The 17,722-nt window shown below is 42.7% G+C and overlaps 2 protein-coding genes across 2 annotated transcripts in view; both read left to right on the top strand.

The window, feature by feature from the left end:
* Positions 1–158: 158 nt before the first annotated feature.
* On the top strand, positions 159–13,719 carry LOC118404523 (F-box only protein 16-like). Its single transcript, XM_035803652.1, has 8 exons — positions 159–547; positions 5,749–5,784; positions 6,731–6,937; positions 7,433–7,597; positions 7,901–8,088; positions 11,174–11,276; positions 11,745–11,946; positions 12,627–13,719. Exons 1-8 carry the CDS (start codon positions 431–433, stop codon positions 12,695–12,697), a joined length of 1,089 nt encoding a protein of 362 aa, XP_035659545.1. The 5' UTR covers positions 159–430; the 3' UTR covers positions 12,698–13,719.
* Positions 13,720–17,013: 3,294 nt separating this feature from the next.
* LOC118404524 (AP-5 complex subunit sigma-1-like) overlaps positions 17,014–17,722 on the top strand; it is a 4,984-nt gene continuing 4,275 nt past the window's right edge. The window contains exon 1 of the mRNA XM_035803653.1: positions 17,014–17,279. Coding sequence (XP_035659546.1) covers positions 17,064–17,279 — 216 coding nt within the window. The 5' untranslated portion in view covers positions 17,014–17,063. The remainder of the gene's footprint in view (positions 17,280–17,722) is intronic.

The following is a 17,722-nucleotide window of genomic DNA, read 5'->3' as shown; positions in this document are numbered from 1 at the left end:
AAAGGTTAGGATCTAATATAATGATTGATTTCAATTACACATTAATCTAGAATTATAATTATTTAGTTAGTTTTACTTCATTGGTCTGCCTTTGGGCATTATTCTACTCCAGATACATTTGTATATCAACATTATGTGACTCCCCGATATCTTAGTGGAATAGTCCATTCGGGCGATGTAGGAGAGGAGACACCAGAACTGATTGGCTACTGTCATGACTGTGAAGACGACTGACACGTGCCACATTCAAGAGGAAATGATTCTTCTGGCCGGCCGACTTCCCTAGCGTACTGTCGACTCTATTTCTCCACTTTCTACAATTAGACCACCTATCCACGGAGCCTGGTAGAGGCTATGTAAACTCCCAAAGGAGCCTGGAGGAGACTACCTATCCCATCATGCACAGCAGATAACATTTTGAAATTCCATCATGGCGGTAGACTTGCGAACTTCTCGTATGAAATTCGCCAACGCGTCGCCTTCTGCTGACTCCGGAATGAAGTTCAGCACATGGACTCCCATGAACGATGCGTCGGCGAACCTAAAGGTGCGTCTGGCTCTGTATCATTAAACCTTTTTAATTTTCTCAGTAGAGTTTTTAGTAATAGTTCGTATTCTGTAAGTGTGGGGAGGGGGGCGATGTTTTGCAAACACAGCACACAGCACTTGAGGTCTCATTGATGTATTACTCCGCTAGTGGGGACCCTAAAAGAGATCCGAGCCAAAAATGAACGGCTGCACGGACGCATGTTTTTAGTGGTGAGAAATTCCCTTTCAGCCAGCGGAACTGATCTCAAAAGTTAGATTGGTGAAAGCTTATTTGTAACTGAAGAAATTAGCAGGTAAAGTTTTGCAGCCGCGCGCTAGGTCGGAGGTACACAGTCGTGGGTTCTGAGTGGTGCGGTTGTACAATAGCAGCGAAAAAGTGCCTTTTGTGGGGATTGACTAATCGTAGTTTGTAATTGCTATAAAAAAAAGTTCCTACGTATAGTTTACATTGGCAATTTTTTCCCACGATATAGGGTAAATGTGCTCGACATGGAATGAAAAATCTGCTGAAATTTCACGTAGCTTCATTATGAACGCGCCCATCTAAACCACGAATTAATACATAGAAGTCTATGGGAAGAAGAAACTCATCAATGAGACCTTAAATAAAAATGAAAAATATGCATAAAAAATCAAGGAATAGCACTGGAGCAAAAATTTGAAAAGGGTTTATAACCGGGCGCCACCCCGCATTTTTTGGCTGCAGATTACGCCGTGTACCTATTTCCGTTACCATGGTAACGGACGGGTCTACATTTCCAAGGGGCGTTACTATTGTTATTTTTCTTGTATCACACTCTACTGGATAAAGAAGCCATTTGGAAGAGGACCAAGGTTCTAAAGCTATCTTTCTTGATGCAAACTACATTCAAGTTATTTTTTCCAATCGCCGCCTTTTTTGGAAGGCCCCTCCACCCCCCCCCCCCCCAAACCCAGGGCTAGGCGACACCTATAAAAGGCCAATCAGAAAGGCTCAATTCGGCTTGCCCGCCTCTGGTATAAGGGAGCTTGAAACGCAGCTAACATCATATAGATCGTTTTCACAATGACGTCACAGTCGCGTTCGAACGTTCGAACGGCCATGTTGGATGATAAGCGGCTCGATCTCCACACGGCAGTGTGTTGCACGTGGTGGACTCGTACGTGGAAAGAAGCCTTTTTTATTCAGAAACGGACTGGATGTTTGCCGTGCTAACTGCGAGTTCCATAAACACAGGATACGGCCTACTCGCCGTTTCTATTCAACAACATTACCTACAGTCCGTCCTCTTTTCAATAACTTGATTAAACCACTCTCCTACCAGCCCACTAACAGTAGCCCTGCCGCGGAGTTTGTGCATGCTTTTTTTTTTCATTTTTTTGGGAGAAAGTTGGTTTCTGGTACAGGGTATGTCATGGACGTATACCATGTTACACGAAAATGTCAGCAAGCTTGTTCTATTTCTTCTTCATAAAACACGGCACATCGCGTCCTGAGCTGTGAATGATATTTTCACCAGTACTGCCCCCGATGTTCTGTCGATAATCAAGCGAGGATTAAAAATTGTTTGGCTTGTTCACGAGGAACGAAATTCGAACTTTTTTTTTACCCACGATTGTGTAGCTGGTAGAACAAAACAAAAATTTCTTCAGTCGCAAACTTTACCTAAGGCAAGACAAAACATGTCAATGCGGAACGTACACGTGTTAACGGGCACAATACACCCCTCACGCGCATCTCAATCGTTGTGTCAGTTTTACGCTCAGCACGGCCCAGTACGCTTACCTAAAAGTATGAGGTGAGGTGTGTATTGTGCATACGACTGGTATGATCATATGAAGAAAAACGTCAATACGGACCTCATATGGACTTGATATATACGTTCGTGTGACTGCACCTGAAGGATGCGGTCACACATGCGTATACTTTCAAGTCCGTATGAGGTTCGTATGAAATTCTTAGCCCCCACTGTGCTCCACAGGTCGCTGGGAAAATAAAATTGGACAAATATATACAGATAACATGCCAGAGGAGTTAGCTAGGTCGAAGGCCATACTCCCTCGGCCAACTAACTTCTCTAGCATGTTATCTGAGTGTCTATATTTGTTTAATTTCTGCTTTTTCCCAGTGAGATATGTCAAGCCTGATAGAGACAAATATTCCATAGGTACCTCATACGAACTTTGATAAAGATTCTTTATTGAGACACGACAAAAGTACAGAGACTTTCGTAAGGTCTACATAGATATACGCACGTGTGACGGCACCCTTACACAATACTTTGACAGCCCCTTTCCGTATCTCGCACGATTTTAGTACTGAATCGACAAAGTGTGGCGTATCTTCCAGCGAGCTTTGCGCTTGTGACGAGGGAAGTTTCTACAAGTCTGGTCGAGTTCTGTCACGTCCATGCCGCGACGGGCACTAAACGCAATTTGGCATCTGACTAAACATGTGCTAAGCATTCTCAGAGTTTGAATTTTCAGTATTAAGTGCAACGTTACAGTCTGTCGCAATAACGTCAGCGCTAGCAGCCCTGATTCGTATGTTTAACGTTAGTTGATCAACTGAATTGTAATTTTGTAAACAGACCTTTCTAATACACATGTTGACAAAGCCAAAATACGGAAAAAAGACGCGCGCACGAACTTATCTAATACCACTATCCCGCTGGCCCCCACTATCCGCTTGCCTCACGGAGTTAGGGTCGGGGAAGCGCTAAATCTTGCCCCTTGTTAGGCAAGTGGATATTGAGGGCCAGCTCGTGCACGCATGCGGTGGGGATTGGTAGCTAGTCCTCCGCACGCCGCCTGTCAGTGAAAGGATATCACCCAGGGTAGCGGGCCAGGTACAGTGAATGATCGCGGTTTTTGCGAGGCCGCTTCACCGCGAACTCTAAACCACCGCGAACACTCCATTTCCCGCTACCGCAAAAGTAAATCCTTGCGATCGGCACCAGCATTAGATCGTTGAAAAAAGTGCCATTTTTAAAAGTATATAGATCAAGACGTATTATTGCAACTTTGTCCTGATATCTAACCTTGGCTACATCACTTAATGATTCACAGAATGGAGACAAAACAGCACACTTGAACCCGCAAGTAACTTTGCTGGTGCCGTTCTGTGTTCTAGTCATCCAGGTTATCATCCAACATGGCGCCCACGCGTGATCGAACGGTTTTCGAACGTTCTGTGAAAACGATCTATTCTTGTCGTTAAGCTCTGTTTTTACTTTATGAGCTATAGTACCTTCACCCGATCCTCTATAGAACCGTTTATTTTACGTAGAAAGATCCGGATGAATCTCGTCGTGCCTTTCGTGCTGATATCCCTTACACGACTATTCTCTGAGATATATTCCAATTAAACAAAGACAAAGTCACAAAGGGAACACTACTCAGTCAAGCTCATACACAGACTGATCTAATGAGTCTTTGCGACACGTCAAAAGCGTCCGTCTCGACGCCTTTGCACTTTGTCAACATTGGCCTTTGTCCGCCGCTAGGTGGCGCTTTCATGCCTATCATGATCTCGTACTTAATTACCTCCCAGAGGCTAATTCATTAACGTAAGACACCCAAACTTTCAGAGATGATGAAGAAAACGACATTCTTTCCTTTGATATATTTTTTCAATAATACATTAAACTTAAGGTCTCATTGATGTATTACTCCGCTAGTGGGGACCCTAAAAGAGATCCGAGCCAAAAATGAACGGCTGCACGGACGCATGTTTTTAGTGGTGAGAAATTCCCTTTCAGCCAGCGGAACTGATCTCAAAAGTTAGATTGGTGAAAGCTTATTTGTAACTGAAGAAATTAGCAGGTAAAGTTTTGCAGCCGCGCGCTAGGTCGGAGGTACACAGTCGTGGGTTCTGAGTGGTGCGGTTGTACAATAGCAGCGAAAAAGTGCCTTTTGTGGGGATTGACTAATCGTAGTTTGTAATTGCTATAAAAAAAAGTTCCTACGTATAGTTTACATTGGCAATTTTTTCCCACGATATAGGGTAAATGTGCTCGACATGGAATGAAAAATCTGCTGAAATTTCACGTAGCTTCATTATGAACGCGCCCATCTAAACCACGAATTAATACATAGAAGTCTATGGGAAGAAGAAACTCATCAATGAGACCTTGAGGATCATAACAAAATATATTGAAATTTGTTGACTGAGTCTTGACTGTATGATTGCAATTTGTGGTGTACCGGTATTGGATAAAGTTTATATATATCATGTATTAATTTTGTAATAATATCTATTACCAAACTTACAGAAATTGAATTTCTATACTACGTATAGACCTGTACTGGTGATGTAGAAACTGATAGTCTATCATAGAACAACCCAACATGAGATAAAAGTTTAGTTATGTATAATTACAACTTACAAGTTGAAGCTTTGTGTCTTCATTGTAAGAATTGTCATCCCCCTTCTTCCTACTTATTACAATCTGTTTTCAACATCTGATTCTGAATGTATTTGTATCTACAATGTTTTTTTATGCATTTTGCCAACTAAGGAAAAGGTAGGAGTGAAACAAATGTAATCATTCTTTTACCAAATCACCAATTACCAAATGTGCACACAGTCAAACCTGTATTAGCTGCCACCTTTGCAAAGCGACCACCTGGCCATTGCAGAACCTGAAATCATGTGTTACTTCTTGCTCGTGGACACCTGTCTATAGGGGCCACATTTCTCCAGTCCCTTGAGTGGCCACTATAGACAGGTTTGACTGTATTGAGTTAATTGCACAACATGTACTAGTACAGTCAAACCTGTCTATAGCGGCCACTATAGACAGGTGGCCTCTGTATAGAGGTGGCAACTTGTAGATACAATACCCAAGGGACCGACAAAAAGTGGCCACTATGGACAGGTGGCCCCTCTGTAGAGGTGGCCCCTAATACAGGTTTGACTGTACTTCTTTCCTGCACAACTGCTGTTGATTTGTGGCTTGAATAGTCTGGTTTATTAACTGTTGGCTGGGTCACTAGGAGCACAGTTATGTCAGGCAACTGTACCAGCAACTAGATATCTATAGTTAATCCAACGCTCTGGGAGTAGTTTTGTGTCACCAAAAGGTAAAGAGAAATTCCTCATGACAATATTATACTCCTTTTCTAGTGCAACAAGTGACAATAATTATAGTGTTAAAAACAATTAAAATTTGTAAGGTTTGAAGGCATTTTGTTTAAAAATGACTTTCTTACTTGCAGGTATTTGAGGAGAGGAGAGAACTAGTCAACAAATGGGTAAGCATGATTAAATTGTAAACTTGCTGTTTGGGGCCATCCAGAACTCTGGTATTCTGGGTGCCGGACTGTTTTCAGAAAACTTGTCGGCTCCATGGCCAACATTCCCTCAAGGAAATTCTACAGCAGGTTATTAGGTCCTGATTAAGTAGTACTAGTAGGGGCATTTCCTTGGGGGCATCTCGGAGATGCCAATGTTTGTGAGCATGTGTTGTTTATTCTCATTGCTAAATCTGTCCTTTAAAGCATTGAAAACTTCATCAGTTTCATGCCGTGAAGGTAAGATTTTTGGGATGGATGGTCCCAACATGCAAAAAATTCACCCCATCCTTCCAAAAATATACAACGCGGGCTCGCAAACATTGGCTCCCAAAAATCTAAGCTGGAGACAGCACTGGGTATCTTGGCCCAGGAGCCGAAGAGCTGGTCTGTGTAGGCCTGTGTAGAACTATTCAATCATGATTTGCATATGAGTTACATTGCATATTAATACAAATTAGTGACTTTGACTTCTTCCAGTTAGATCAGTATTAGATGTATTTGAATTGATCATGAGTTGTTCTACCATTTCATTCTAGTGATGCTGAATAGTGATGGATGTCACTCAAAACATCTGGAAAAAAATCACTGAATCTCATCCAGTTGTAGACATTGAATCGTCTTATATTAGGCCTAAATTTCATGAATCCCCTTTTAGTAAGTTTTACTCCGACACGTTAATTTGTAAATTGTCAGAAGGGGATTTATATACATAGGGCTAATAGTCTACTACTTAGGTTTGTGCAAATAATTTTCTTTTGGTGAAAGTAACTTTTAGCTCAAATTGCACCAGTGCAAGTTGACACAAGTGTATTTTGAGTCCTTCAATGTTCTATTAATAATTAATGCAAGTCAGACAAATGTACAGACCTGCTTTAGAAGTATTTATTGATTTTTCTCTTTGTAGTTTGAAAAGTGGACAGATGCCCAGAGAAAGAAAGTCCTGGAGGATCTGGTGAACAGATGCAAGACCAAACAGCTGCTGTACACACAGTCCTGTATTAACAAACATGCACCTGTGGAACACACAGACTTCACCAAGATATTACCCAGGGTTGTCTGTCTCTACATCTTCTCTCACCTGGATCCCAGGAGCTTGTGTCGCTCTACTCAGGTGGGTTGTAGTGTAGGTGTGGTCAGGTGGGTTGAAGTGCAGGTGTGGTCAGGTGGGTTGTAGTGCAGGTGTGGTCAGGTGGGTTGTAGTGCAGGTGTGGTCAGGTGGGTTGTAGTGCAGGTGTGGTCAGGTGGGTTGTAGTGCAGGTGTGGTCAGGTGGGTTGTAGTGCAGGTGTGGTCAGGTGGGTTGTAGTGCAGGTGTGGTCAGGTGGGTTGTAGTACAGGTGTGGTCAGGTGGGTTGTAGTGCAGGTGTGGTCAGGTGGGTTGTAGTGCAGGTGTGGTCAGGTGGGTTGTAGTGCAGGTCAGGTAGGTTGTAGTGCAGGTATGCTCAGGTCTGTTGTGGTCAGGTGTGGTATTCTGGGTGTAGTTTTAATATATTGTTGTCAGGTACACTGTAATGCAGTCTATAAATGCACAACTGTATGTTGTATATCTAGGCGTAGAATTATCCCAGACATGTGTATCAGCTGCCCCTGCTCTCCCCTGCTGTACAGGTGTGTTGGTACTGGAAGTACCTGAGTGAGCTGGACCAACTGTGGATGCCCAAGTGCTTACGGCTGGGCTGGTACATTAACTTCACCCCCAGCCCTTTTGAACAGGGCATCTGGAAACGGCATTACCTGGAGAGAGTTCAGCAGCTGCACTTCTTCAGACCAGGGGTAGGGGTCTCTGTTGTCATCACCTCATGCCGACACTGCAACAAGAATTATGAACTGCAAACCTGTACAAGCAACTAGCTGTTTGGACTTTATTGAGCTGTTACTATTTCTAATCTACAATGTGAATTGTATATGGATTCAAATAGTAGCTTGTTTTGTTTTGGTCCTGTAAAATTTCAAGTTGTTTATTTGTACAGGATTCACATAGTTCATTCAACACCCTTTTTTGTTCCCCTTCTATTTACTTCCCTCCTTTTGCTGGTGATCTTAATTTCCAATTCCCCAACCCTCTGTTCTGTACAGGACCCAGCTAAGGAGGAACGACCCACCTCTGTCATGAATGGGGAGGCAAACCTGAAAACTAAACCTCCAAAACCAACGCCCAAAAAGTGGGAACCCCCTCCATGGAAGGTGTCTGACAAGAGTCCTGGGGACACCAAGAGGTTCAACTATCTGGACAATAAAGATTACGTGGCCAGCGTGAAAGAATCGTAAGTATAACACAACTCCTATACCATTGCTACTTAATCATTAATGTCAGTTCTTTCTCACAATTTCTCTTCCACTCTTGAATAACTGTTCTATACATATAGAATACAACACGGTGTATTCCGTATCGCCCAAGGTATCAGCCCGACCGCGGGTCGGATCGCCCGACGGCCGAAGGCCGGAGGGTAATCCGACCCGCGGGAGGGCTGAGACTAGTGGTGCGTACCTAAACTCATATTCAGGTTCAGGTCCGGATTCAAGTCCAGCAGTTCAGGTTCAGGTCCGGACTTATAAGTCCGGACCTGAACCCATCATTGCATATTATGTGCGCTAGAAAGTTTTCTTTTTTGAGGGGGAGGGGGGGGGGGGGTGATGCATATAAAATTGCATGTTAGCATGAACTGAAATGCAATGTGAAAAATACATGCAAATTATATACAGCCAGTGTAAACACAAAATGTTTTTGGCTTTTTCAAGCGCAAATTTCACTGTCTATGGAAGGTTTTGGATGGTTTAGAACAAGAAAAGGGAATATAAGTGACAGATAACTTTTCGCAAGTCCGGACTTGAGTCCGGACATTTAGGTTTTTTTTGGACTTGGACCTAAACATTTTTAGGTCCAATTCCAAGTCCGGGCTTTAGGTACGCACCACTAGCTGAGACCGAGGGTGATGCGGAATACACCGTGTTGTATTTTATTTATGTCATACCCACCTGAGAAAACCACTGTTTTGATGCGAAATGCGCCAGAAGTTGAACAAATTTGTTGCCCTCGAAAAAAAATTGTTGCAACAGTAATGTTCCAACGTCCGAATCAGGTATTCGAACTTTCGATGGCGCCGTACTCGGCCCACTCGAAACAGTTCGATTTATTCGAATGGAGCCCGTGTGATAACCCCGGGCCGTACGGAAAGTTACCAGCCGGTCCGGAACACCCGTATCGAACGTTTTCGCGTCACAGGTATGACATAAATATAGAATACAACACGGTGTATTCCGTATCACCCGAGTTATCAGCCCGACCGCGGGGTGGATCACCTTCGGCTGTCAGGCGAAGCGACCCGCGGGAGAGCTGGGACCGAGGGTGATGCGGAATACACCGTGTTGTATTTTATCTATGTCATATCCACCTGAGTAAACCCCTGTTTTGATGCGAAATGCGCCAGAAGTTGAACAAATTTGGTGCCCTCGAACAAAAAGTGTTGCAACAGTAATGTTCCAATGTCAGAATCAGGTATTCGAACTTTCGATGGCTCTGCACTCGGCCCGCTCGAAACAGTTTGATTTATCCGAATGGAGCCTGTTTGATACGCATTTCGAACTGGTCTGATATGGAAGTTATGGCCCGGTCCGGAACACCCGTATCGAACGTTTTCGCGTCACAGGTATGACATAAAACACCGTACACAGTCCAGGTCAGGCCAATGTCAGTAAGGCCATGTTGATTTGATTATATGGAGGACATCTCTGGGAACTCTAAAACAAAAAAGAAGAAGAAAAAAACTCAAAAACTAATGCAAGCACACAAATAAAAAACGTTTGGTCTCCCAAAAAAGTTGCCTGCGGCATGAAGTGTAAGAGGTCAGAAAGGTTGAATATATGACTAAAGACACACAGTATTTCATACCAACGATTAGGTATAGTGACCGGTACTGTAACATTGTATGGGTACAAAACCGTTTTCTTCTTCTTCTTGGACTGGTCCCAAAAAACAGACTTGAAAAAATCTGTGGAATGAGGTTCGCCGATTAGAAAATGGACGCACTATGTCAACAGGCATTTGGGGGCTTAACGGGCCCAAAAAATAATGAGTGAAGTCGAGTGGAGTTTATAGTCATTTTTACTAACGTTTTTACAGTCAAAGGTACAGAGGAAGATAACCATAATACATGAAGATGGGATTTTAATGCGCCAGTGCTCCACCAAACAGATTCCTTTGTAGCAAAATTGACAATTCACAAGTTTTCACTGACAATCAAGTCCGGACCTTAACCTGAATTTTCTGTACTGGTACCCACCCCTACCAACAATAGATTTTTCATTTTTGCTCTTTCACATATTCATTTTTATTTTTTTTGCAAACAGCTGAAAATTGATGCCACACATGGATGTCGATATAATCAAATCAACATGGGCTAACTATCATATAACACACATGGGAACATCTATATTCTGAGTCCAGGATACATGACTCATGGTATGTTGTTTTGAAAACTCTGCAAGTACCAAAGTGAGGGCACATCCTGTCTGTAAGCTATGACCTGTTCCTCCCTCGTATAATTTACCGGTGGGACCGCGTAGCGCAGTGTTCGGCCCGTGACCGAGAGGTTGTGGGTTCGAACCCAGCTGCTGTGTTACCGATCTTGTGCCCTTAGGAAAGGCACTTTACACAGCTTTCCTCACTTTACTCAGGTGAAAATGAGAGACCTAGCTTCGGCTAGGGCCGTCCCTTGGATAGGACGTTAAATGGAGGTCCCGTGTATGGGGAGAGCTACACCCCATGCACGTTAAAGAACCCACACACGTGCGATGGTGCAGTGTGTGTTGGTGCAAATCCTTTTGTGTGGAGTTGGTGATTCACTTCAAATCACCCGGATGGAGGCCTGGCGAACTTCTGTCTCGTATCAGCCACATGCTGAATTACATCATTCACCCGGACGGGAGACCTGGCGCATCCCCGTCTTGTAATTAGCCAGCGAAAGGTATGCCACCCGTAAGGGTGGGTACAACCCCGTCGTGTGTAAACATGTGCGAACATGTGTGATCACGTCGACCAATGATGATGATGATGTGATGATAATCCTGCATCCACCAAATGTGCTTTCCGCTTTTTCTGCTTCATCTGCATAAAATGTTTTTGCTGGGACTTCTTCTGTTTTGGATGTAGCCCTAAATACATATCCAGCAGAAGTTGACAAACTCAGCTCTTTGCATATTGCCCAATATACTTCTAAACCTGTTACCAGGCACAGAACTTGATTTCCCATCCTTTGGATTCCTCATGTAACAATTGATACTGATAACAAAACACAAGATGTCACCTGTTTGTAGTGTGGGGTAACATTTTGACCAAATCCTTGTCTCCAGGAGAACACGAGGCTCAGTACCAGACCTGACACAACTCTTCTCCAAGTCTGTTGTCAAGAAACCATCGAGAAAAACAGCCAAACTAGCCAAGGCCAAGTCCACAGTAAGTAACTTTCCATGTTCTGTCAAAGTCTAAACTTAACGGTTTGTTAACTTCATCAATTCATGTTTCTTTCAGCCATATAGTTTTGTCATATTGTATTGCTAAATTGAAGCACAGTTTCCATGATGGAATACAAAATGTATTGAAAGTAATGGTTGAATATTAGTACTGTAATAGTATTATGATCAGCAAAAAGCCATATTGTAGTAGAAATTGGACACATGTCACTGATGCATGTCACCCCACCCCAAGAATTTTGATTTGTGGATGTGCAAGAATTCTATTCAGTGTTGTGATGCTGACTCTTGGTGTGAATGCATTTGAGTCGCATCCTGTGGTGCAACAGTTAGAGCATTTGGCTCTTAAACAATAAGTCTGAGGTTCAATACTTTGACATGCCCAGACGTTGTGCCCTTGAAAAAGCACTTCACATGACTTTCTGTACTAATGATATCTTCTCCCTCTCAGTCCAAGTTGGACTCTCCCAAGTTTGGTGAGCGTCCTGACTGGGCCCAGCACCAGACAGGCGCTCCGTTTGTCAACTTGTCCAACACGGCCAACGTCAGCGACTCTGTGGATGCCGGGAAGAGACCGGGACCGGCACGGAACATCGCGCGGCTGGGGCGGGATGCCGAGAGGGCAAACTCCAGATCAGAACGGGATCCTCCAAGTAAGGCACTTAGTCTCGCAAATCACAACTGTAGAAAACATGTAGCACATCAAATGTTTGTGTTCGTATGTGTGTATGCATGTGTGTGTGTGTGCATATGTGTGTGTGCATCATTGTGTGTGTGCATGTGTGTGTGTGTGCATCATGTGGTGTGTGCATGTGTGTGTGCATGTGTGTGTATTGTGTGCATCTTGTGGTGTGTGCATGTGTGCGTGTGCATGTGTGATGTGTGTGCATGTATGTGTGTGTGGGTGTGCATCGTGCGGTGTGTGTACATGTGTGGTGTGTGTGTGCACATGAATTTGTGGTATATATGTGTATGAAGTGTGCATGTGTTTGACAATGTGTGTGTGTGTGCATGTGTTTGAACGTGTGTTTGTAGATGCTGTTACACATTCTCCATATATTTCAGCTTCAACTGTGTTAGACAAGACTGTAGACCTGCTAAGACAGGGTACTGCAAACATTACTTACTGGATCAGGAGTGTGTGGAGAAAGGTTTGATAGGAAGTCCACTGTGGAATCCTGACCACAGTGGACTGATGGATACATGTCACAGTGGATAAATGTCATCACAATAAACTGTCAGCTCCTAAAGATGAGCTAGTTTTGTGAAGGGTAGGAGTAGAGATGGCTACAGACTGTAGCTGACAATTGTTCTTGATTTTTTTCCTGTTCAGCTGCTCCTCTCTTCAAAACCAACCCCTGGACAGTTCCTGTAGCTGCTGAGTCAGATGATGATGAGTGGTAACAACTCCAGCACCTTCCAATGGAGATGTGTAGAAAGGAAAATACCTAGTGTAGCATGGGAGGGGGGGGGCAAGTTCAAGATATTTTTGTGTTGTTAAAACACCTGAGCAACATTAGAAAATCTTTCACTTCAGTATAACAACAATAATATTGTACGTCCCAGTCTGCTGGTAGGATGGCCCAACAGGCAGGTTCCTAGGGTGATATGGAGTACACCATGTTGTATTTTATACATGTAAAGTTATGTATACAGTATAACAGTGCATAACTTGGACAAGCATGCCCAGATCATAGGCAGTTTAGTTTAGAATACTTTGCAAATACAGGTTGCCTAATGTATAAAGAGAAAAAAGCTTGTTTAAAATTTACTCAGGTTTATTTATTGTACAGTAGTTCTTATTGCAGTTACCGTACATATATGCTCTTTTATCTGCCTATTTTGATGAATTTACAAGAATATATTTCAGTTGATATCAACTTGGGATATTAATAAAAACTTTCTTGTATTAATGTTGTATAGTATATATGTAATATGTAATCATATGTAAAAAATTTTGGGGTATCATGTCCTAGGAGGGAAGCTTTTTTAAAATGTCTTTATGTCTTGCATTTATGACTTGCACATGAACATGCACAGACTGATACAGAATCAAGACAAGGTTAGGGTATTGGTAGAAATTTGATGTGGATGCTTTTGTTTGTAAGAGCTTTCTTGTACATATTTTGTATGTGCAAGCTATTTGTTACTGTTAGACTTTATTTTAGATCAATCTTTCTTTCCTCTCAAAGATTGGAGGGGATATTCTTACCTTCTTTTGATTGCCGTTTCTAATGACTAAACTTTCTCCCTCCAACCTCTGCTTGGACCACCTGATTTACATGATTGTACACCACGATCAATTTTTGCCAGGATATTAGTTTTACTGACTAAGGCTCCATAAAGTCACCCCTGAGAGTGCAGATTGTAGATTGTGGAAAGGATGATAAAAAAGTAAATGTATTTATCAAAGGGCCGTCCTTCTGTCTATGAACTTGTCATATCGCAAAAGTTAGGTGTGACGGACCGTTCAGTGTAATATAACCAGCTGCTGCCGCGCCGCGTGCCTGCGAAGCTGGTGTGTTACGCCGAATGGCGGTTATACCGGCTATACAGATACAGATACAGATACAGATATTGTCATCTGTCGCATAATATAGCTTCAAATTTGGTCCTTTAGGAACAAATAGGGGTGGGTACCGGTACAGAAAATTCAGGTCCGGACCGGAACCTGGACCTGATTCAGTATGTGAAAACTTGTGAATGGTTAATACTCAAAACAATAGTCCATTTCGCTACAAAGAAATCTACTTGACTACAACTGTCGCTTTAAAATCCTACAAGGCTAACTGCCTCTGTACTACCGACTGTAAAACTATGCTATACTTCACTGTATTTTTTTCCACAGGTAGGCCTCCAAACTTGTGAATGCCTGATCATATCATTTGTTCATTTTCCAATAGGTCCACATTCTGGTCCACCTAATTTTTTCAGGTCCTGTTTTTCCAGACCGGTCCAATACGAAAAACCGGTTTTGTACCGTCATGTATTGAGTAAGTATTTCAACATTGAGTGTTACATAGAAGAGGGTGGTTGTAGGGTAAGAAGCTAAGCGAGTACTGGTATGACTGCTGAGATAAGGAATTTGAAGGTTCTGTTAAATTGTTCTTTGTTTGAAAATAATGTAGACTAAGGCTCACTTTCCTCTAAATTGTCATAGTCTACTTGTACTGTAGACTACAGATTCATGTCCGCTTTACACTTACTGTCAGCTGGAAGCCTAGCAGAACATCTACTGTGATTGGCAAGAGCCTGTAATCTGTATTAACTGGAAACAACAATGAAAATAAGAAGCTTTATTGAATGACAAGACAAAAAGTGACTTATGGTCAGCTAATGTGACCTGCTGTATCCATTGAATCATCGGGGGCTGGAATTTCAGCACAGTTTTGTATGTTTGTGAAAACTTTAGCAGCTTTTCCTGGAACTAGGCACCCTAAAGAAAGGTCACTCAATTTGTAGTGGAACATTGTAAATGACTGCAGATGATCAAATGGAATGTGAGTTTGGTTCAAATTAAGTCAGATTGAAGCTGCATGGAATAGTCTATTATACCTTTGCTTTACACTCGGTTGGAAGTCTTGAAGAAGTGTAGTACTAAAGCCTGGAGACTTCTCTAGTAGACTACACTTCATTTCTCTTCACATTCAGAAATAAGCTGTAGTCTACTAGAGTAGAGAACTAGGCTATGATGTGTAGTACTTAAGTAAAGTAGGTCTTAATGATGATGATGCCTTTATATTTGTACAGTCAGGAAAAAAAGAGAACATCAAATGTTATATGCTATCCCAACATGCTGTTTTGAAAATATTATATTCTCATAAACGTTATACAGAAAGTATGATGTTTATGTCAAAATTCTACAAGGAATTGTTAGATTTTGTAACATCCCTTGTGGAAAGGAGACTATAGTGTGTCTAATGTTTTATACTGGAGGTTGTTCCAGAAGTACTCACAACATGGGGCACAACACTCACATTTGAGGGCATTACTATAAGCATTGTATAAAGCCTTAATATGCGGGAGGGTCAGAAAAATAAAACATCTTTCCCTCATGAGTATTTCTTACAGAATATTCCATGTTGTCAATTAGCTCTACTCTATGAGGACTTGTCAAACTTCTATACCTGCTGAAATTGTTCATTGTCCATATTAAACATGTGAGACTATATGTCAAAATAGTATGCTGACAGTTAATGTGACAGCTGAGCTACTTTATTTTATAATGATATTTGGTCACGCACAAGAGTAAATCTATGAAAGAACTTCTTCGTTCTTGAGCCACAGATTGGCGAGATTTGTCAACCAGCGCTCAGAAAACCACCATACCACGCTTCATCTCCTCCAGGGCGTCCTGCAGTTGTCGGCCTTTTTCCTCAGGTGAGGGATCGCTGTGCTGTTTTTTGGCCACAGTATATATCCGGATCTGTATGAGTTGTTTCTGTTTTCTGTGAACACGTGGTGCGAACGCTGCGGTATGGTTCAACCAAAGAGACTAACACTTGATGAAAGCTGCTTGGTTCAGCACAGTCGTCGGCAGTCTCCATGAAGAAGGGTGCGTTTAGGTAGTCAATCGTGTACAGTAATCTCAATGCATTGAAACGGTCGAGAATGAATTCGATGTCATTTTATTTACTTTTGTACTCATAATTATGGCAATTCCATTCGAAAGCTGCGATCACCAAAAGAGGGACACTTCAAGGCCTACTGATTGCCATTGATTGACAGATTATCAACTTGTTCTTTAGTCAATAGCCTGGATGCTAGCTATAGCCTATAGACTGTTTCCAGGGCATACTAGTACAGCTTAAGTCCTCGGCTCTAGGGCCGACATGCTCCCAAGGAAATTATACAGCGAGTTAGTGCACGATGGGTATTATTAAGGCCAGGATCTGGTATCCAGGGTATGGTGTGGTTATGTTGTGTGATGTGAAGTCGTAGAAGTAGGATTGCTCAAAATTATGACCGCTTCCTACCTCTCACTGCTTCATGAACAGCACGAGCAGAAAACAGCATTAGCCGAACATTGACTAAGGCCATGTTGATTTGATTATATGGATGACATCCTCCAGGAAGTCCAAAACTGATGCGAGCGAGCGAATAAAAAAAAAGTTGCCTTCAGTATGAAATCAAAGTGGCCAGGAAGGTTGAACATAGGACTAAACACACATAGTATGGTATACCATGATCCTCTGGACTTAAATTTTCTGTACTGGTACCTCCCCCAACCAACAATAGATTTTTTTTCTTTCCGTCCTTTCACATCTTATTCTTTGACTTTAGATTCATTTTGGCATTCTATATATGGCATTAGTTATCTGTTTTCTGATACTTTTTTTTTTCAATCTACGGAATATTTGTGCTCATTTTACAGGTGCTTTGCACAATTTATTGTGTGGTCGAAAACTCTTTTTTTTTTTTTTGAAATGGCCAAAAATTGGTGCGAGCGCGGATGTCATCCATATAATCAAATCAACGTGGCCTAACTTGTAAAGCACTAGAAAGAATTTGCATACCAGACTTATGTTTACTGACAGGTGGGCTCTAAAAGAGACGGATTAATATGATTTGTCGTTACTCAAATTTTCATTCCGTTCCGTGAACAAAGCTCCTTCAATTAATGGGCTGACGGAGAAAATTTGGCAACTCCCAACAGCTACATGTGTTTTCTGTTGGAATCGCTAGATGGCGATTTTCACCACTACATCCGCGTCCGGTTTCTTTCAATGACCTTTGGCCGCTCGCCATCAGCTGGTCAGAAGTTTGAACCATGGTCCGCTCCGTGATCATTCAGACGGTCACGCCCGGCCCTTGTAGAGTTCTGTACGCCCAGATGTACGGCTGTGCCGGTGACCAGACCGGAAGCCTGGCTCAGACGGCGGCACGAGGCCGGCAGAAGGAGCAGGTGGCTACTGTAGCCCGCCAGGTTCAGTCCGAATGTTCCTTCCAGCAACACTGCGCCGCAGCCGACCCAGTGGGAGAGGAGGTACACCCCAGCAGTGTGTCTACATGGGACTAACGCGCGCGCTTGTGTATGTGTGTGAGTGAGTGTGCATGTGTGTTGGTGTGTGTGTGTGTGTGAGCGTGTGTGTGTTGGTGTGTGTATGTCACTATGTGTGTGTCGACACTGTGCATGTGTGTGAGCGTGTGTTGGTGTGTGACAGTGTTATGATACTGTATCATAACAGTCACTATGTGTGTGTCACTGTGTGTGCATGTTTGTGAGGGTGTGTGTGTGCATGTGTGCCTGTGGCCGTGTGTGTATTGGCATATGTCACTGTGTGTGTGTGCGTGAGCATGTATGTGATTGTGTGTGTGTGCATGTGTGTGTGTGCCACTATACTGGTAACTTTATTGAAATGCATTGCACCTGCACAAAGTGCTATAGCGTACTGTACAGGTATTTGCCAGTAGCCTGATGATCAAACA

This window comes from Branchiostoma floridae, chromosome 17 (assembly GCF_000003815.2).
Source record: "Branchiostoma floridae strain S238N-H82 chromosome 17, Bfl_VNyyK, whole genome shotgun sequence".
NCBI lineage: Eukaryota > Metazoa > Chordata > Leptocardii > Amphioxiformes > Branchiostomatidae > Branchiostoma > Branchiostoma floridae.
The sequence above is the reverse complement of the archived record's forward strand: the minus strand, read 5'-3'. Positions and strand labels throughout refer to the sequence as shown.